At 38.7% G+C, this 22,169-nt stretch overlaps 1 protein-coding gene across 1 annotated transcript; it reads left to right on the top strand.

The window, feature by feature from the left end:
• The first annotated feature begins 5,843 nt into the window (after window positions 1-5,843).
• LOC110708800 lies at window positions 5,844-7,502 on the top strand. Its single transcript, XM_021887027.1, has 2 exons — window positions 5,844-6,852; window positions 7,144-7,502. The coding sequence occupies exons 1-2, from the start codon at window positions 5,844-5,846 to the stop codon at window positions 7,500-7,502; spliced, it is 1,368 nt and encodes a 455-aa protein (XP_021742719.1).
• The last annotated feature ends 14,667 nt before the right edge of the window (window positions 7,503-22,169 follow it).

Genomic DNA, 22,169 nt, shown 5'->3' with positions numbered 1-22,169 from the left:
TGTGTGTTAGTTCCTGGTATGTCAATGAAGTTGAGTATTGGTTTATAACTTTGAGTAATGTTTGCATGACTCATTAATATGCACATTGAGGAGGACGAAGGCATTTGTTCCTCTAGGTGGCTTTCAGACGATATTAGATACATTTGTTCCCTTCTTGCTACCCATGTTGTTGCTTGTGCCCTTTTATTGTTTATTTTGCCACATTACAAGCCTATTTAAGCCCCATTGGTTACTAGTCCCAAGCTTGGCTTGGGGGAGCTAATAGTGAGTGAGGTGAGGGAGTTGTAGTGTGCATGTAATCTGCACAATTTTGGGTGGATTTGAGAAGTTTTTATTTGTTCTTATTGTTGTGGATTGAAAAAATTGAAAATTTATTGTGCAAAGAAAAAATTCCAATGTGAGATGAAAAAAAAGGGAAAAGAAAGAGCAAAAGAAAAAAATTGTTTCAATGTTCAAGTGTTCTAATTGAAGGCTGCTCAAGAAAAAAAAAGGAGAGTTCAAAGTTTGTTTGTTCACTCAAGTTCTATAATTTTATATTTTGTATATATGAGTGAAATTTTAAGTGTTGGAAATTTTTAATATAATTGGATGTTTGGTGAATTTTTGGTAGAGTTGAGTTGTGTTGGAGATGATTTGGTCATTAATTCATTTTGACCTTGGTTTTATTTATTAGGATTTTGGCTCCCTTAAGCATAGCTTTACTCTTACATTTTCCCAAATATTTCCTACCTTTTATCCTAGCCTTACATTACAAGCTTTGAAGACCTTCTGACCTTTGTGCATAGAGTTGTGTGAATGTGAAATTAGTTGTTTTCCAATGCAAAGAATGATTTGATATATTTCGAGTCGACTGCTAGGTTGAGTGCTTGTTTTCTTTAAACACACGAGTGCGTGAGTTTGGGAGGGCATTGTTCACATTTAAAGGAGTTGGATGGAGAGCGATCGAGTATATCTTTTACTCGCTACATAAATGAGAGTTGAGTGTGTGAACACTAGTCTTGAATTCTATATGCTCTTGTGGTTTGCTCTATTTGACTATTGTCAGACAGGATGAGTAGTCAGATGGATTTGATTGGTTGACTTTGATGCATAACTGTCGAGTTTACCTTTAATCGTATTTATTGATTTGAATTGCTTTTGGGGTGAAGTATTGATTTATTTATTCATTGCTTTGCTTAGGGACAAGCAAAGGTTTAGCTTGGGGGAATTTGATATACGTGTTTTATACAATGGTTTTCCCCGGTTTTACTTAGTAATTTTATATGGTTTTGAGCTCTACGGAGCCATTTCTTGCTAACAATCTCTTCTTTAGTGTATTCGATTGTTTTAGTAAGCTTTTCAGGAATATGAAGCGTTTCTAGGCAATTGGACGTGTTTTTAGTAGATTCGGAAGAGTTGATAGCCAAGAACTGCAATTTATGTGGAGTGCCCGACCGGGCATGGCTTGCCCGGGCAGACCGGGCAATGAAGAGTTCACAGGAAGAAGCCCAATTCTGAACGGTGCAACGCGCGCCCGATCGGGCAGGCTTCGCCCGGTCAGACCGGGCGATGAAGAAGTCAAGTTATGAAGATGCAATTCTGGAAACGTGTTACGCGCGCCCGACCGGGCGAGGTTCGCCCGGTCTGACCGGGCAAAGAAGGAAAACTGTCGTATTTTACGCAGCCTTCCTCCGCCCGATCGGGCGAGATCTGCCCGGTCTGACCGGGCGATGTTCAAGATTGCGCGATTTCAGCTATTTCCGAATTTCTATCTTTTGGGGGTATAAATACCCTTTTGTAATTAACTTTTAAAGGGGAGTTTTTCATTAGTTTTTCTCCTTAAGCCCTAGAAAACTCTCAAGAACCCTAGTTTTATTTCCTTTAAGCAATTTCAATCTTTTAATCCCAGATTAATCAATTGTTCATCAACAATTTGAGTTCTTTCAATTGGAGTAATTGGTATTTATCTTACTTCACTCTTTTCTGATATTCACTGTTCTCTAAATATGTTTTCTTTACTGTTTCTTGTTTTTGAACTTGATTTTGATTTTATTATGATGTGTGAGTAGTTTCCTTAATCCGGGATCTTGCTAAGCTCGATTATGATTGATGTATAAAGTAGATCTTTAAATTCCCCAATAATAATCCCAATTGACATGCTTAATTGATTGTGTTTATGCCAATACTAGATTAGGAATAATTAGTATTGTTATCATCCCTTTGTTCTTATTGCAACGGAAGTTGGGTATTAACGGGATTAGGTTATTCCAATTAAGGGTTTGAAGATCATCACGGAAGTAGATGATTGAATAATTAGGAATCTAGGCATGGTGTTTAATGTCCCTTATTCGCTTGATTCCACGGAAGTAGGCTTGATAGTTAATTTGGGAAGCCATTGATAACTTGGAAGAGACCTTTGGTATTATTATTAGGGATTGCTTTTCTTCTTGTCAATTGATTTATATATTGGGGGTAGATTTATTAGTTTATCAATCATAATCGTGGTAATGCTTGATCTTGGATGCTTTAGTTTATTGATTAATATTTCCTCTAGTTAATTGTGTTATTTAATATATTAGTTGATTATTATCATCCATTATTGATTGGTGACGTGCTTAGTGATTAATTGAGTCTGATTAATTGAATGAACCATAGTCTCTTGGGATTCGATCCTTACTTGCCCTACTACACAGTTAGAAGGAATAGTTAGGTTATTTTTGTTAGGTACGCGATAAGCCTATCAACTATCCACCAAGTGTCACTCCCCACGGGTTGCACCCAGTTCAAACTCCCTAAATAGGCTAGGTCCATGAGTTTTGATCCTACAACTTTCATATGCCCATCCGGGTTCCAACCTAGGTGTTTTCTAGCAATGTGGGTCACTAACCCCCCAAAATAAATAGGTGGCCTAGACCTACTAGCCTCGGCCGCATTGGCCACCCTTTGGAAGTGATTGGCTATCCTATGGGGTATGTTCAATTTTTCGACGGTAGGAATTACATAGGATGCCAAAAGTTCCAATTCATCTCTCCTAACATTTTCCGGTTCATGCCTCCCAAAAATAGTGAGGCCGACAAATCTTTGCCAAATTATTAGGACGGGATGTTGAATCCACGTCCCTTTGGCATGCTGGAGGTTAACTAAATCCTCCCCAGTTAGCGTCTTATAGACCACGGCGATGTGGTCTTGAGAGGGTTCAATTGGTTTATCTGATTTTAAATCAAACAACTTTCCGAATTCTTTAAGAGTTAGTCTCACATTGTTGTTTAATAATCGGAATTGTACATGAGTAATTAGTGCATTCATTTTAATAACATTAAAACTTGAAATAAATTCTAATGTTAAGTAGTCATACGTATCGTGGCACATTTCACTACTAGAAATAGGCTAAATTGTGACGGAATGCTTACGACGGATATGATTTTCCGTCGTAAAGGTGGATATTTTCGACGGAAAATATTTCGTCGCAATTTAGCGACGGAAAATTTCTATTACGACGCATTTTCCCTCGTAAAATTTACGACAGAATTTATTTCCGTCGTAATTTAAAACTTGCGACGGAATATTCCGTCGTAAAGTGTTTTGCGACGGAATATTCCGTCGCAAGTTTTAAATTACGACGGAAATAAATTCCGTCGTAAATCTTACTGTCATTTTTTGAAAATTAAAAGTTGCGACCTTGCCCTAAAAAAAAGGGGGAAATAATTGAAAATCAGAGAGAGAAGTGAAGCAGCGCGAGGAGAGAGAGAAAGAGAAGGAGAGAGAGAAGGAGATAGGAGAAAGTTGCGGCGACGGTGGTGATTTCTTTACGCCGGCGACGCCTGCAGACGACGCACATCAGCCGCCGAGAAAGAGAACGAGAAACAGAGAGGAGAAAAAGAACGGGAAAGAAAGAGAGAGGAGAAAGAGAACGGGAAAGAGAAAGATAAGGAGGAAGGGAGAGCTGTCGAGCCCTGGTGGTTTCCGGCGAGCCGCCGCGTCTAGGTAAGTGTGTGCAATTGTCAATTAATTTTTTTTTTTTTTTTTTTTTTTTTTTGCAAAAAAACTACCGGAATAACATATAACCACCACAACGCAGCCGCACCTCCGTCTCCTAGTCGTGACTGAACCCACCGGCCCTTGGTTGTTTCCGGCAACGCCCCACCTCCGCCTGACAGTAAGTGTGCTCAATTGAATATCAGTTAGTTGGCTGCTCGAACTCTGTGGCCAAACGATCGCAAAATTACTGCTATTTTTCTTGCTTAATGTGCTAATTTTTATGATACTATGCTATATTTTCTCAGGAATTGTGCTAATGGTTTGTTAAATCAGGATTTTACGAAGTAATTATTTCAATTTTGTGTTAGTAGCTAATTATTCTGGAATCGTTAATTTTGTTGAATTATGTTTGCATTTTTATTTTTTTTTTTCTAGAGAGGGAACGATTAAGGTGATTAATTAGATGACAAATTCATAAATGCTCGAATTCTTTTTTTTTATTTTTTTTAATTTTTTTTTTAATTTTTTTTTTCTGATTTGCTTGAATTTTGTTGCATTAATTTGAATTATAAACCCTTAATTTTTTTTTTAATTTTATTGTAGGATTTGTACAATTTTGTTGGTTTAATTGTTAAAAAGAAGTGTAGATCTAAAGGTTAGTTACATTACAAACCCTAATATAATGTATATGTGTATCTTACTTTGGTTGTTAGATATTCAATAACTTTTAGTTTGGTTAATTTAGTGACATTGGTGATCTCTTATAAGTAATCAATTGCTCCCTTCTCTTAAAAAAAAACAATATAATGTTAGTTTAGTTTAGTTTAGTTTTACATAATGTAGTTTAGTTAAGTTTATGTTAATATAATGTGTTTTAGTTTAATTTATTTTAATATAAAGTACCTTATTGTAGTTTAGTTTTTTTTAGAAATATGTTAGTTTAATTTAATATATATAACGGTAGTTTGGTTTGGTTTAGTTTAATATAATATATTAGTTTACTTTAGTTTGGTTTGATTTGGTTTATATTAATAGTATGGTGTTATGATATGTTTCTCTTGTTTAGTTTAATCTTGATATATTTGTTTAATATTATGTATGTTAGTTAAGTATATATATTTTTAAATAAATCTTATAATTAATTAATTGCTCCCTTGATCTTTAAAATAAACAATGTTAGTTTGGTTTAGTTTAGTTTAACATAATGTAGTTTAGTTAATATTATGTTAATATAATGTGTTGTAGTTTAATTTATTTTAATATAAAGTATCTTAATTTAGTTTAGTTTTTTTAGAAATATGTTAGTTTAATTTAATATATAAAACGGTAGTTTGGTTTGGTTTAGTTTAATATGATATATTAGTTTACTTTGGTTTGGTTTGATTTGTTTCTCTTGTTTAGTTTAATCTTGATATATTTGTTTAATAATATGTATGTTAGTTAAGTATATATATTTTTTTTAAAAATCATTTGCATAATCATATGCCTAGATACCCGTTCAAGGCATACACATTAGAAGTATGTCTTGAATAGTCCCCGGTTGGGACTGTCCTTGTACGTTTATTCTCACTTAGGTGGTGAATGTATTCCTTTGTTTTAATTCTAAGGAAGGTCCTTGCTTGTCATTTCTCTACAATGTTCTCTAGGTACATATATAGGTGTTTCTAATCGCCTATATTGTGTACTCGGGGAACTGTAGGGAGATGCTGCCAGATTTTCCATAGAATTGAAATTCTGGCATACATTCACTAGTGAGATTGAACTTACAAGGATGGGTTAGGTTGGAGTGATAAGGACCCTTGGAAATCATTTCTCTTCTCATTTGCATTTCCATAACAGTTTGATCTACAATGAATATATATTGTGCTTTATGACTAATGTGATTAATGGCATGTGTTAGTTGTGTAGAACTTGTAATCATGAAACGAAAAGAACGTAGCTGGATGTACGAAAGGAAGGTTGGGAATTCTATTAATCCTGAGTTCTTGAAGGGGGTAGATGAATTCCTTAAATATTTGGAAGATCATCCCGAGAGTAGCAACCCGAATGAAGTTAGGTGTCCATGTTTTAAATGCAAAAACAAACGTCTCTGGGATCCAGATACGGTCAAACTTCATTTGTATCGCAGCGGTTTTTTACCTAATTACTACGAGTGGATGTGTCATGGGGAAGGGTTTCCAGGAACTCGTAGAAGGGAGTCAAATGAATATCGTGAAATGGTTTTGGATGCCTTTGGTCAGTCTCAAGATCAAGGCCATTCCGAAGAGCCACCTGTTTCATTAGAGGAGGAGCCTAATGCACAAGCCAAGCCATTTTTTGATTTGTTAAGGGCTTCTGAACAACCGTTGTACGAAGGGAGTTCATTTTCTGTGTTAGAGATGGCTTCTAGAATCACTAGCCTAAAGTGTGAGTATAATTTGCTGCACAGATGTGTTGATGGATTTGCTTCTTTGGTTAATGAAGCGATTCCTAACAACAACCACATGGCCGAGACATTCTATGAGGTCAAGAAAATTGTTAAGGGGTTAGAGCTGCCCCATGAAAAGATTCATGCATGCCCGAAAGGATGTATGTTGTTTTGGAAAGATGATGCTCAATTATCTACATGTAGGGTGTGTGGCAGCGACCGATACAAGAAGACTTCTAAAGGTAGCTTAGTGCCTTTGAATGTTCTATTTTATTTCCCTATCACACCTAGGTTGCAAAGGATTTTTGCAACTAAAAACATTTCTGAGGAAATGACATGGCATGCTAAAAATCCTCGAGTTCAAGGCACAATGGCACACCCTAGCGATAGTGAAGCGTGGAAACACTTAGATAGTTGCTTTCCTGAGTTTTCCTCTGAACCTCGTAATGTTCGACTTGGCCTATGTACGGATGGATTTGCTCCACATGGTCAGTTTGGGGGACAGTATTCATGTTGGCCTGTCATTTTGACCCCTTATAACTTGCCTCCGTCAATGTGTATGAAAGACAGTTCATGTTTCTTTTGTTACTCGTTCCTGGTCCTAAAAACCCTAAGGGCAACTTGGATGTTTACATGCAGACGCTCATACACGAGTTGAAACAGTTGTGGGAAGTTGGGACAAATACTTACGATATTTCGAGAAAACAAAATTTCAATCTTCGAGCAGCCATCCTATGGGCTGTTAGTGGCTTATGGTATGTTATCTGGTTGGACCACAGCCGGTAAGAAGGCTTGTCCATATTGCATGGAGAAAAGCAAAGCATTTTGGCTCGAAAATTGTGGTAAGGTTTCTTGGTTTGACTACCATCGTCAATTCCTTCCGACAAATCATCCTTTTCGAAATAGTAAAAATGCATTTTGTAAAAACAAAGTCGAAAAAGGTTCACCACCTCACATCATGTCAGGAGAGGAACTTTGGGAATGTGTGAAAAACCTCCCGAAAGCAACAGATGGCCCTGAGGCACTGAAACGTGTCAAGAATGCAAAAAAAAGGGTGGTTCAAGCAAAGAACTCTATGGGACCTTCCATATTGGAAACATCTACTTGTTCGTCACAACTTAGATGTCATGCACGTTGAAAAAAACTTTTTTGATCAGTTGATTCACACTATAATGGACGTGAAAAAGCAATCTTGTGACACCCTATCAGCTCGGAATGACATTGCTAAATACTGTAAACGACCCCAGCTACATCTTCAAGAGGATGATAGAGGAAAAGAATTCATGCCAAAGGCTCCATTTGCTCTTGACAAGGCTCAGAGAAAGGTTTTGTGTGAGTGGGTCAAACAGCTGCGATTTCCTGATGGTTACGCTTCCAATTTGAGCCGATGCGTTGATTTGCAATCAGGTAAGTTACATGGAATGAAAAGTCATGATTGTCACGTGTTCATGGAGAGGTTGTTGCCCACTGCTTTGAGAGAATTTCTCCCTACCCATATATGGAATGAAATTACAGAAATAAGCCAATTCTTTCGCGATTTATGTTGCTACACAATTACAGTTAGCGACATGGAGCGATTGGAAAAAAAAAACATAGCTGAGATCCTGTGCAAGCTTGAGAAGGTTTTCCCCCCATCTTTCTTCAACTCCATGGAGCATTTACCAATTCATTTGCCATATGAGAGCAAGTTATGTGGACCTGTTCAATATCGGTGGATGTATCCTTTCGAAAGGTAAAAACAAAGTCCTTTCTCAACTCTTACTTTCATCTCTTTCATTGATTTCTATTACTTATACTTCTACGGCTACGTAAACATAATTACAGGTTCCTCAATCACCTGAAACGAAAAATTAGTAATAAGGCTCGTGTTGAAGGTTCCATATGCAACGCTTATCTCACTGAAGAGATATCAAACTTCTGCTCCAATTACTTTCAGCCCTCAGTTGACACATAAACACGAGATCTAGGTCGAAATGTGAATGCTGATGTGGAATCCCCGGCTGACAACGATGAAATCCCAGAGCTGTTCACGGTGGATAAGGGTCGTGTGTCAAATTTGGGTAAAACTCGGTATTTAGATGACAAGGAACTCGAACGTGCTCATTTGTTCGTTTTAAGAAATATCGGCATTCTTGGTGAATATGAAAGGTATATATGTTTACGATAAACTTTTGAAAATCCCTTAAATTTAATATAATTGCTGCAATGATTAACCATGTGTCATTAATCTATTAGGCAGTTTGAGGACTACATTCTTAGTACTCGAAATTATTTGCGTCGAGAAGATGTCATGGAGAAATGCGAAAGTGAATTCCCTGATTGGTTTCATCACAAGGTGATAATACCATTCGAACATTGCATCTCGATTAATTTGTGATAATATAATATAATATATTTCATTTCAATTAGTGAGACGCTTGTATTCGTAACGGTTATAGGTGAGAGAACAAAAACCAAGTTCCGATGTGTTGCGAGCATTGTCTATGAGGCCTTTCAAGCGTGTTCAAACTTAGAACCAGATATTTTTCGGTGGCTTTAATTTCCACACACAGTCCTATGGCAAACATAAATCTACGATGAATTACGGGGTGTGTGTCTCAAGTGAGGACGGTGGAGAGTACTTTGGCATTTTAAACGACATAATTGAACTTGTCTACACCGGTCCCGAAAAAGAGTACAAGACTATTTTGTTTAGTTGTAGTTGGATGGATTGTGGTAAAGGAATGACCATTCATGAACAATACAAGCTTGTCGAAGTAAATCATACTAAGAAGTATCCCAAGTATGATCCATTTGTCTTATCTTACCAAGTGTCTCAAGTGTATTATGCATCTTACCCTAGCCTTAAACGTGATCGGGTTCAATGGTGGGTTGTATTTAGAACTCAAGCAAGGTCGGTGATTGATGCTCCGGTGGATTTAGAGTTTTTGCAGGGTCCTTCCCCACAAGTACATGCAACGCTTTGTCCACCAAATGACATTCCAGACTATGAACTTGATAGTGATGATGATGATGACGACGGCTTTATTATCTCAAGCGATGAAGAAGAAGAAGAAAGCATTGACTCCAGTGACAGTGACAGTGACAAAGAAGAGGACATCGATGTATTTTTAGATGACACTAGTGATAGTAATAATGATAGTGATAATGATAGTGGTAGTAGTGATAAGAGTAATGAAGAGGATAATATGTAGTTACTCCTTTTACTATTGTCTTCGAATGTTTAGTTTTTAATGACTACTCGGATTTGTAATATTGCATTACATTTTTGGTCTCATTTTATTATTTTAATGTCTTATGGATCTAATTTATGAATTTACAATGTGCGATTATGGTACTAATAACTTTTTCAGGTGGTCATCATGGGAGGAGGAAATAAAGGAGAAACGTCCAAGAGGAGAAAGTCTAAGGGGAAATCTCCGGTTGTACGTGTTGACGAGGATGAGTCAATGGAGGAAGCGGAGGCACATGATTTGGGGGCCTCTCAAGAAATCGTCAGAAATGTACAAGGGCAACAGGAGCAACAACAGCTTCAGGAACAAGAGCTACAGGACTCGCATCCTAATGACTTGCTAGAGTTGGACCCTTCCACACTTTGGTGCATATGTATTTGTATAATGAAATATCCTTAAATTCGTATTTACTTTGATAAAGTGAATTTGTATTACTTTAACCATGTTTTGTTCACTTTTTGTTGATTATCTACTTACATGAATGTCTATCCTTTATTATAGGTTTGATGATAGGCCGGTGAAGAATGTGCTCTCCGACTCGCTAACCGGCTACTATGTTCAGCCTTGGAGGAATTATGGAGAGGTTGATGAAGATTCGAGAGAGCACTTTTGGAACTTATTCAACGTATGATAACTTTAACCTAACATAATACATGTTTTATAAATTATATTGATGGAGTTGAATTTTGTAATAAAGACATTTTCTTGATTTGCAGAAAAAATTCAAGTGGGCACCTGAGTTAAACAACCAAGTGAAGGACACTTTCGAAGAAAAGTTTGCAAATCGCCTACGTGACACGTTCTACAACATCACACACAGACTGAATGGTCGCAAACCAAGATGGCTTAATAAGGATGTCCACGAGGGCATGATGAAAATTGTTGCCACCGATCCAAAATATCAGAAGCGGTCGGAACAAAACAAGAAGAACCGAAGAGGCGGATCCATGGAAAATGTCGTTGAACCGACCCACTTTCAAGGTTCAATGTCATCTGTACAACATGCTAAAAAGATGGTAAGGTTACTACAATATGTCCAGTAACAATTATGTCATTTGTCTATTAATGAATTTTGGTGGGCTAACATGTTTTCATTGATTTTCTGCATGTACATATAAAGGCTGCAAAAAACCAAGGCCAATTACCAAATGCCCATGATCTATTCTTGAAGACAAATTTCAAGGAAGTGCCTAGTAAAGGACAAGTGTCTGCAAACAACAAAGCAAAAAGGATTGCGGTAAACACTTATTATATGAGTTGAAATATGGCAAATTAGCAAAGTAGAACTCAATATATGCTTATTTTGGATGAATTTGGATGAGTTAGGGTCGAACATTGACATATGTGCTTATTTCTCTTAATTTCTATCCTTAGGCACTTAAAAGAAATTGATATTGGAATGTTAGAAGAAAGAACGAGTCCATTTGCTTGAAAACTTAGAAAATAGGCATGATTTTAGCCATATAAGCCAAATTTGGATGATTTTGGAGGAGTGAGGGTTGAAAATTGACATATGTGCTTATTTCTCTTAATTTCTATCCTTAGGCACTTAAAAGGAATTGATATTGGAATGTTAGAAGAAAGAACGAGTCCATTTTCTTGAAAACTTAGAAAATAGGCATGGTTTTAGCCATATAGGCCAAATTTGGATGATTTTGAAGGAGTGAGGGTTGAAAATTGACATATGTGCTTATTTCTCTTAATTTATATCCTTAGGCACTTAAAGGCAATTGATATTAGAATGTTAGAAGAAAGAACGAGTCTATTTTCTTGAAAACTTAGAAAATAGGCATGGTTTTAGCCATATAGGCCAAATTTGGATGATTTTGGAGGAGTGAGGGTTGAAAATTGACATATGTGCTTATTTCTTTTAATTTCTATCCTTAGGAACTTAAAAAAAATTGATATTGGAATGTTAGAAGAAAGAACGAGTCTATTTGCTTGAAAACTTAGAAAATAGACATGGTTTTAGCCATATAGGCCAAATTTGGATGATTTTGGAGGAGTGAGGGTTGAAAATTGACATATGTGCTTATTTCTCTTAATTTATATCCTTAGTCACTTAAAAGAAATTGATATTGGAATTTTAGAAGAAAGAACGAGTCCATTTGCTTGAAAACTTAGAAAATAGGCATGGTTTTAGCCATATAGGCCAAATTTGGATGATTTTGGAGGAGTGAGGGTTGAAAATTGGCATATGTGCTTATTTCTCTTAATTTCTATCCTTAGGCACTTAAAAGAAATTGATATTGGAATGTTAGAAGAAAGAACGAGTCTATTTGCTTGAAAACTTAGAAAATAGGCATGGTTTTAGCCATATAGGCCAAATTTGGATGATTTTGGAGGAGTGAGGGTTGAAAATTGACATATGTGCTTATTTCTCTTAATTTCTATCCTTAGGCACTTTAAAGCAATTGATATTGGAATGTTAGAAGAAAGAACGAGTCCATTTGCTTGAAAACTTAGAAAATAGGCATGGTTTTAGCCATATAGGCCAAATTTGGATGATTTTGGAGGAGTGAGGGTTGCAAATTGACATATGTGCTTATTTCTCTTAATTTCTATCCTTAGGAACTTAAAAGCTATTGATATTGGAATGTTATAAGAAATAACGAGTCCATTTGCTTGAAAACTTAGAAAATAGGCATGGTTTTAGCCATATAGGCCAAATTTGGATGATTTTGGAGGAGTGAGGGTTTGAAAATTGACATATGTGCTTATTTCTCTTAATCTCATCCTTAGGCACTTTAAAGAAATTGATATTGGAATGTTAGAAGAAAGAAACCTTACATTTGCTTGAAAACTTGGAAAATAAGCATGGTTTTAGCCATATAGGCCAAATGTGGATGATTTTGGCTGAGTGAGGGTTGAAATTGACATATGTGCTTAATTTTTTTAATTTCTATCCTTAGGAACCTAAAAGTATGCGATATAACTCCATATTGTTTGTTTTTTTTTAACAATATTTTATTTTATCTTCAATATTTTGTAGGACACCTACTAGAAGAAGCTCGAAGAAACAATGGGTCAGGGGATTCAGAAGAGTCCCAATGAGTTGTACTGGGAGTCGGTGGGTGGGCGCAATAAGAAGGGGCGTGTGAAGGCACTTGGCCAAAGTGCAGAGATCTACTATGGCAAACAGGGTCGAGGTTCCCGTTCTTCACAGCAATACACGCCGTCTGTCATTTCTCTAATGCAAGACCAGATGGAACACAGGGTGCAAACTCTTCAAACTCAAATGGAAGCCCGAATGGCTGAAATGGAGAGGAGATACAAGGAGAGTTTCGATGAGATGATGAGTCGTCTCAACAACAACGACTCATGTTTCACCATTCATCCTCAGCATCGAGACCCTAGGAACGACCCGGGTGGTGGTGGAGCAGGCCAGGGTTTCCAGGCGATTGCGTAGCTTAGCTTTAGTCTAGCATAGAATCACTCTAACCTAGCTTTTGTTTGGTATAGATACCAAAATGTGGACTATCTTTTGTACTAGGACATAATTATTATATATGTACATAACCCTAATTTCGTAGGTCGGTAATCAATTTTTTAAAAACAACAATTTTAGGACTCAATATTTATTTTATTTTTTTTTGTCGACTTATCATTAAAAAAATTCAGGTTTGAAAATGCAGAAAATTACAAAAATTTGTTTTGGGCTGGAAATACAATTTGCGACGGAATATTTCGTCGTAATTTACATATTTGCGACGGAATTTTCCCTCGCAAAATATAATTTGCGACGGAATTTTCCCTCGCAAAATATGATTTACGACGGAATTTTCCTTCGTACAAATATACATTGCGACGGAAAATTCCGTTGTAAATTATATTTTGCGACGGAAAATTCCGTCGCAAATCATATTTTGCGAGGCAATATTCCGCTCGCAAAATTATATTTTGCGAGGGTAAATTCCGTCGCAAATTATATTTTGCGAGGGAAAATTCCGTCGTAAATCATATTTTGCGACGGAACTTTTTCCGTCATAAATTTGCGACGGAACTTCATCAAAGGCCAATTCCAAGTCCGACGATATTATTTTCGTCGTAAAATTTGTCGTAAATTTGGTTTACGACGGAATTTCCGTCGTAAAATGGCCATTTTCCTACAAAGGGTTTTCCGACAACCATTTACGACGGAATTCCGTCGTAAACCAACTTTACGACGGAATTTACATAGTTTACGACGAACTTTTTTCCGTCGCAATTAAGGTGTTTTCTAGTAGTGTTTGAAAGAAACCACTCATGCCTATACCTTTGAAAAATTTCTCCAAATATTTATTTAAGCCTATGATGAATAAAACGGGCAGAGATTACCTGGCGATCGATGAGGTTTAACTTCCTAGCCCGTTGTTCCTCCGAGGTAATGGCAACCTCCTCCCATCCCGGAATTTAAAAATCCGGGTTGACCGTTGGTTGCGGTGCCCTCGAACTCTCACCCCTTTGTGTCCTTGAACGTTTTTAGGCCATTATATGTGGAAAAATTTGATGCTTGGAGCTTTCTCTCTTTAGGGGTTTGAAGGAAGTATGAGAGAAAGTGGGAGAAAAAAGGCGGGAAATGTAGAGGAAGATGTGAGGATTAATAATATGTAAGAATTTTGAGGTTTTGATGGATGAATTTGAGGAGATCTTGGATTGAAAGTGTAGTTGAAGGTGTAAAAATGGAGGTTTTAGAGAGAGAAAGTAATGGAGAAGAAGATGAAATAAGAAGAAAGTGAGGAAAGAAAGAAGAGGAAAAGTTTAAAGGGACGGCCAAAATAGGCGCGTCCGATCGGGCGAGCCTCGCCCGATCGGGCGAATAATCTTAATTTCCAGAAACATAGTTGTGCGCCCGATCGGGCGAGCTCCGCCCCATCGGGCGCGAACACGAACAAAAATTTCGCCCTATTACTCGCTCGACATATCTTTTCCTTCACTCGATTTGCGCCCGATCGGGCAACCTCACCCGATCGGGCTAATTTCACTCGAGTTTCTGACTCTCCTTTCGCGCCTGATCGGGAAACCTCGCCCGATCGGGCGAAAGTTGCTCGAATTTCCAGCTCTCCTTACGCGCCCGATCGGGCAACCTCGCCCAATCGGGCGAAATTAAGGATGGAATTTGCCTTGCTTGCGCGCCCGATCGGGCGAGCTCCGCCCGATCGGGCCCGTGCCCGGTCTGATTTCCTTAGCTTTTCTTCGTCTTCAAATTTTTCTAAGTCTTTCGACCTCTTAAACCTATACCTGTACAAAAACTCTTATAAACGGTAAAATTTCACTCCCCTCGCCTCTCAAAAATAAAAATAAAAATAAATAAAAAGGAAAACTAGTCTAGAAATCAAGAAATACGGGTTGCCTCCCGCAAAGCGCTCCGCACGACCCTCTTACCAAGTACAATATCTAGGAGCTTTGGCCTAACTCTTGAGCGGGTGGTTTCTCACCCGGTCTAGCGGTGCTCAAGCTGCGATGCGGCTTCCTAACATACCCTGTGGGATGCCAAACCACCTTATCTAGTGGATCCTCCTTGACTTGGACTGGGGGATCTTCAATGCTAAGCAGTAAAAATCCTTCTTCCACCGAATGTTGCTTCAAATTGTCATTGCGTTCAACACTTGCAGCTGGATCTGGCGGAACACTTACCGTAGGCTCGATTCGCACAACTTGCTCGATCGGTTCCACCTGTTCATCCTTGAAACCAAGACCAACAATGTAAATCGCTCTTTCTATTGAATCGACTTCCTTCTGCCTTTTGTTTATGTCATCTGAAAAGGATGCAACACAAGATACCGCCTCCAAGGGATTTTTTTTCAAGAGCTTGGGGCTTGTTAGAATAATTTTCAACCACATTAACACTGAAACATTTCTCCTCAATCATGGAGCTTTTAGGGGCATTATTCAGATTAAAAACAACTTTATCATCCCCCACTGATAATGTTAATGATGTGTCTATTTTATATAGTATTTTACCCCCGTCCCTTGATCATAATTAGTAGTGTTTTTGGCTCTTTAGAGCCACTTTTATTACTAATTGGTTCTTTCTAGTGTTTTCGTAGATTTGGTTGACTTTTGCAGGGATTCATACTTTTTGAGTATTTTCCCGAGATATTTTGGAGCAATCACGAGCATTGGAGAAGCACGACCGGATTTTCTAGCCCAGGACCAGTTAGAGCCATCGAACCGGTGATTAAGGGCTCGATATAGGTGATACCGGGGCATTTGGACCGAGTATTCAAGACCCAAAGAGGAAACCCAGATTGGCCCGAAGAATTGGAGCCCAATCGAAGTCCAAATAGTGGCCTAAATGAGCCGCGCGACCAAAGAGGCTGGCGCCCGGAGGCGCGCCCGGCCGGGCGGGAGAAGCTTAGTCTGGCCCCCGGTGACGCGCCCGGCCGGGCGCGAGATTTGTACTATGACCAAAAAGGCACGCCCGATCGGGCGCGTGTATTTCTTAGTAGACGATTAACGTCGTTTTAGTTTGTTTTAGTTTAGGACTTTTGTACGGAGTATAAATAATCCTCCGTAATACGATTTTAGGACCACTTCTTCTTCTCCTCTTTACTTTTTCTTTACTCTCTTAATTATTCTCTTAGAATTCTCTCTCTAAACTTTTGTTCTTAATTCTACTCTTAATTCCAGATTTATTTCGGTAACGATTTCTCTTCCTTAATCTTAGTTATTTATTCTATTCCTTTAATCATGTCTTATTTTATTGCTTTGATTTTTTTAGTTTCTATTATGTGTGAGTAGTTTAATTTCTAGGGTTTATGGGGATCTAATAAATAATATGAAGGGGTAATTTATTGTTGTTGATTATCAATGCTAGATTAATTTCCTATTGATTGATTTAATGCTCTGTGACTAGATTAGGCCTATCTTTTATGCATGAGCTTGACAATATTGATTCAAGATTCGAGAGATGAGAATTGATGTTTAGATCTAGTTTCAATAGGCATATTAATTTATAAATGGTTAAGTCGAGATTCGAGAGATGAGATTTAATACCGGTAGATTAATTCTGTGATTGTAATACATAGCGAAAGCCCTTTACAATCTGGTTAATTGATGCATTGATGATTGACTATTATTGATTATTGATATTGCATGATAATTTCCTATTGAATCGTTTTAATGTTTTATAATTGCGGCTTGTAAAAGTATAGCAATATTAAATTGATGAATCGAGCAGATGTTAATTTGATATTAAAGGTTATCTTCAATAAGAACTTAGATCTAGTAAATTGCGAGAGCCTGTTAGATCTATGTTGATTAATAAATTGCGAGAGCCTGTTAATCATGTTATTTATGCAGTGTCAATGATTGATTACTATGTTTTACCTTGGAGTATTATTTATTGGTGAACCTATGCCCTAGATCCTTTTATATATTGTTTTCTCCCTATTCCTATTCTTTGTAGTTTAGTTTCATACTCAAACATAAATATTGGTTACTTAGATAATTTAGACTATAATAATTAATTAGGAGTAAAAAGACTTGTTTCCCTGTGGAGATCGACCCTACTTCCCTATCTACTTTAGTTAGAGGATTTAGGTATTTACTTTTGATTAGGGGATACGACTTTACCCTGTCAAAATTTGGCGCCGTTGCCGGGGAAACGGTTTTATTTTTATTTTTGATTGTTTTTGTAGTCTAGATTATTTCCCTTTTTGTCTCAGAGAGCGATAGTTCTCTGAGACAAATCTCACATTTGCTTCTAGTTTTTGTTTATGCCCAGGTGTTCCAGATCAGGTTATATCTCATTCGATCCTGAGATCGAACGTTCCTTCCATAGACAGAAAAATCTCTACAAGCAAATCCTGGCGGATTCTAGTGATAATAACAATAATCACCGCGATCCTCCAACTGATTCCAGCGATTTAGAGGCATCATCAGACGCAGAATCAGAGATGACGGCTCCAAAGAAGCTTAGTGATTATTCACAACCAAAGCTTACGGATTTTCCACATCTCACCCCTACTCCGGCTCTTGATGTGGTTCAATTTGAAATTAAACCTCAATTTATAACGATGATAGAGAGGAAGCAATTCAGTGGAGCCAAGGGTGAAGACCCGAATCTTCACATTGCCGACTGTTGTCAATATTGCAACACCATCAGGCAAGCCGGGGTCACTCAAGATCAAATCAGGGAGATTCTCTTTCCCTTCTCTCTATCTGGAAAAGCTAAATTGTGGTTTAATGGATTAAATAGAACTACACTTGTTATAATTAACTGGGAAACTCTTGTTTTGAATTTCTATAACAAGTATTATCCTGCAGAGAGAACAACAGTACTACGAAGTGCGATTCAGATTTTTGCCCTAGAAGCCGATGAGTCTTTATATGAGGCTTGGGAGAGGTTCAAGGACTTACAAAGAGAATGCCCTCACCATAATTTAGCGCAATGGCAGTTGATCCAAGCCTTTTATAACTGCATTGGAAATTCCTCTAGAATAATTTTAGACTCTGCAACTAGTGGGAGATTTATGAATCTTAATGTTGATTATGCAGGTCAGGTTATTGAAGATATGGCGATACACAATTCCCAATATGGGAATCCCAGAGGATTTGCTAACAAGGGAAAGCATAGTGTTGACTCTGTATCCTTTTTGCAAGCTCAACTAACCTCTATTTGCCAAAAAATAGATAATCTGAGCACTGCTAATGTAGCCAATGTTTCTGCGATCAATAATAATTCTAATGAGGCTTTCTGTGAAAATTGTGGTATTGTAGGTCATTGGGAGCAGGATTGCAGGCGTTCCGTGGAGCAAGTGAATGCCTTCCAAGCTTACAGGCAGAATAACCCATACTCCAACACTTACAATCCTGGGTATCGGAATCATCCATACCTTTCTTACCGGAGCACTAATGTTCAAAATCCACCACCACAAGAACCACAGGCGCCACAGCAACAGCAGAAAAAATATTATCATCCCAATGCTAGCCAGAAGAACCAGCCACAACAATCCCCCTCATCTTCCGACCCTTCTCTGGCGGAAATTAGAGCAATGTTGGTTAATATGCAAAAGCACATATAGAGTAGAGATGCGACAATTGATCAAATTCTAGTGCATAATAAAATTGTAGATAATCAAATTGCGCAACTCTCCGCTACTCTACAAGCCCGCCAACAGGAAGCCTTGCCGGCTTAGCCTACTAGGCCTACGGATCAAGCATTTGCAATTACTCTACGGAGTGGTTCAAACTATGAAGGGCCCTCTATGCCCAAAGTTGATGAACCTATTTTATCAAATAATGTTAATCTTGATTCCATTAAACCAAACAATGTAGTTGATAGCCCTGCAGGGCTAAAGGATAATACTAACATATCTAATTCTACATTGCAGGGTACAACTCCACAGAAGGTGGCTACTCCAGACAAGAATAAGAATGCTCCAAAGCCAATTATCAAACTTCCTTTCCCCAATCGTCAATTGAAGACAAACTTGGATAAGCAGTTTGGTAATTTCCTGGAGGTGGTAAAAGATTTGAAGGTAACAGTTCCCTTTACTGAATTGATCACGCAAATCCCCTCGTATGCAAAATTTATGAAAGAAATATTGACGAGAAAAAGGTCTATTAGTGAGGTAGAGACAGTAGCTTTCACTGCAGAGTGTAGTGTCGTACTTCAAAATAAGTCTCCACCTAAATTAAAAGATCCGGGTAGTTTTTCTATCCCTTATCATATTGGTAATCTCTTGATTGATAATGCATTATATGATTTGGGTGCTAGTGTTAGAGTCATGCCATTATCTATGTGTTCTAAGTTGAATATGGGTAAATTAAAAGCTACCAATATAACTCTGCAAATGGACGACCGTTCTTTCAAATACCCCTTAGGTGTTTTAGAGGATGTCCCCGTTAGAGTAGGTAAATTTTATATACTTGTGGATTTTGTTGTTCTTGATATGGCTGAGGGTATGCAAACCCCAATTATTTTGGGTAGACCATTCCTTAACACTGCAGGAGCAGTCATAGATGTAAGAAGTGGTAAGTTAACACTATCAGTAGGGGATGATAAAGTTGTTTTTAATCTGAATAATGCCCCTAAAAGCTCCATGACTGAGGAGAAATGTTTCAGTGTTAATGTGGTTGTAAATTATTCTAACAAGCCCCAAGCTCTTGAAAAAGATCCCTTGGAGGCGGTATCATGTGTTGCATCCTTTTCAGTTGAGATAGACAAATGGCAGAAGGAAGTCGATGCAATAGAAAGAGCACTCTACAATGTTGGTCTTGGTTTCGAGGATGAACAAGTGGAACCGATCGAGCAAGTTGTGCGAATCGAGCCTACGGTAAGTGTTCCGTCAGGTCGAGTTGCAAGTGCTACATGCAAGGAAAATTTGAAGCAACCTTCGATCGAAAAGGGATCTTTAGCGCGTAGCATTGAAGATCTACCATTCCAAGTCAAGGAGGATCCACCAGATAAGGTGATTTAGCATCCCACAGGGTATTTCAGGAAGCCGCATCGCAGCCTAAACACCGCTAGACCGGGTGAGAAACCACCCGATCAAGTGTTAGGCCAAGGATCCTAGAAATTGTACTTGGTAAGAAGGTCGTGCGGGACCTAGATAAACCAGCGCTTTGCGGGAGGCAACCCGTATTTTTAATGCTTTTTAGACTAGTTTTTCGTTTCTTTTTCTTATGAGAGGAGAGATGAGGGAATTTAATGAGTTTTATGAGTGTTTATACAGGTTTGAAGAAAAGAGTTAGCCAAATTTTGGAGATAAGAAGAAAAATGATAATTAGACGATTTAGTCTCGGGCCCGACCGGGCGAAGCTTGCCCGATCGGGCGCGAGAGTAAGGATTTGAAAATAAGTAATTTTGCCCAACCAGGCGAGTGGCGCCCGATCGGGCAAGCCTCGCCCGACCGGGCGCGAGAAGGGCGAAATTTTAGAATTATAAATCGCCCGATCGGGCGAGTGGCGCCCGACCGGACGCGAGAGCAAGACGGACTCAGGTAGTCAGATTGCCCGACCGGGCGAGTGGCGCCCGACCGGGCGCGAAAGGTTACGAAATTCGAGCGATTTAGATCGCCCGGCCGGGCGAAGGCCGCCTGACCGGGCCTCGAGTACCAGCTTGCAAAAATAACCCAGATCGCCCGACCAGGCGACCCACCGCCCGACCGGGCGCGAATGACGTCCGCTTGCTTTTCTTTCTTTCTTTTCTTCTTTCTTCCTCCATTTCTTCTTTCTCCATAACTTTCTCTCTCTAAAACTCAAATTTTCTCTAACTTGTCTCTAAGATTTCTCCTCCATTACCAACCCAAATTCAAAACTCTTTACATATTTGTGATCCTCTCTTCATCCTCTTCACTTTCATACAAAAAAATTTTAGTTTTAATTCAATAAATTTTCAAACCCATTTCTTGAACATGGCATCAAAGAGGGCTAGATCCATTTTTGGTAGGAGCTCCAGTTCGAGGGAGGAATATGACCCGGACTTGCAACTCCCATACTGGCCGACGATCCGGATTGTGAGCCGGGAACAAAAGGAACGGCTAGAGCATTTGGTCGGTCGTGAGGTAATTCCTTCTCGGTGGTTACACCGCCCTACCCTAGAATCATTACCTTGTATGATTTTGTTCAACGATTTTTGAATGACATTGGCATGAGAAAATTTGTTGACATGCACTATCCTACATACCGAGAACTTACTTGTGAATTCCTGTCCACTTTTCATGATGTTAGTAGTAGAAATGGGCCAAATTTATTTTTCAGGTTAAATAATAGAAATATTAGTTTAACTTTTGTATAATTTTGTAAAATTTTTGAATTAAATTTTGAATTATCTAACCAGTGGCATGCGGAATGTAAAATGGGTGACTTATATTATGCTTTGACTGGTTTACCTACCCCCGACCCCCAACATGCTAGTACAAACCTATTCACCACCCTGTCCCAAAAATCTGGCAAAGATTTGCGGGTTTGTGTTTTTTAGGTAGGGTCGAGCCTCATAACGCTCAAACTAACGAACTAGCTGTCATAGGACATTATGTGTATGGGAAATTGAACATTGGTAGGTTTATAGTTCACCATTTGAGTAGGCATGCCACAGCCAGCACCACTTCCAAGTCCCCTATCCGTTTAGGTGGCCTTATCACTCGAATAGCGGTGAAAAAGGCCGGTTTTGTAGTAGACGGACCCCACCAGCTGACCAACTGTGGACCAGATACCTACATGACTGCTAGGTAATTTGAGGATGTGGGATGGGTTAGACCGGATAGCGAGCAGACACCATTTTGGTGTATTCGGACTGGGAACGAGAAACCTTTGCCTATTTTTCCCCTACCCAGTCCAGACTTGACCGCCTTTCCCCCAGGGCAACTTTCTTACACTTATGATACTTTAGTTGCCAGCGCTAGGGGGCAGGCACCACCGCCACCAGTTCCACCACCCCAGCCTCAGCCCGAGGTGGCTTTCTCTCCACCTCGTATGTCCCATTCCGTCCCTCATGTTGACTCTGACCCAGTTTGGGATCTTTAGAGTATAGGTCAGGCCCTAGGACGTATCGAGCATTCACATTCTGACCTTAGGAGGATGGTAGGCTCCTTAAAACAGAGGTTAGGGTACCTAGAGAGGAACCAGGGTAGAGCTCTCTACCC

The sequence above is a fragment of the Chenopodium quinoa genome, unplaced genomic scaffold (genome assembly GCF_001683475.1).
Source record: "Chenopodium quinoa cultivar QQ74 unplaced genomic scaffold, ASM168347v1, whole genome shotgun sequence".
NCBI classification, from domain to species: Eukaryota; Viridiplantae; Streptophyta; class Magnoliopsida; order Caryophyllales; family Amaranthaceae; genus Chenopodium; species Chenopodium quinoa.
This window is presented reverse-complemented; position numbering and strand designations above follow the sequence as displayed.

Excerpts from the sequence above, each read along its gene's own strand:
- LOC110708800 (XM_021887027.1), top strand. The coding sequence starts at position 5,844 with ATGGCATGTGTTAGTTGTGTAGAACTTGTAATCATGAAACGAAAAGAA. Across the intron at positions 6,853-7,143 it reads GGATGGATTTGCTCCACATG|CCGGTAAGAAGGCTTGTCCA; the intron begins GTCAGTTTGGGG and ends GTTGGACCACAG.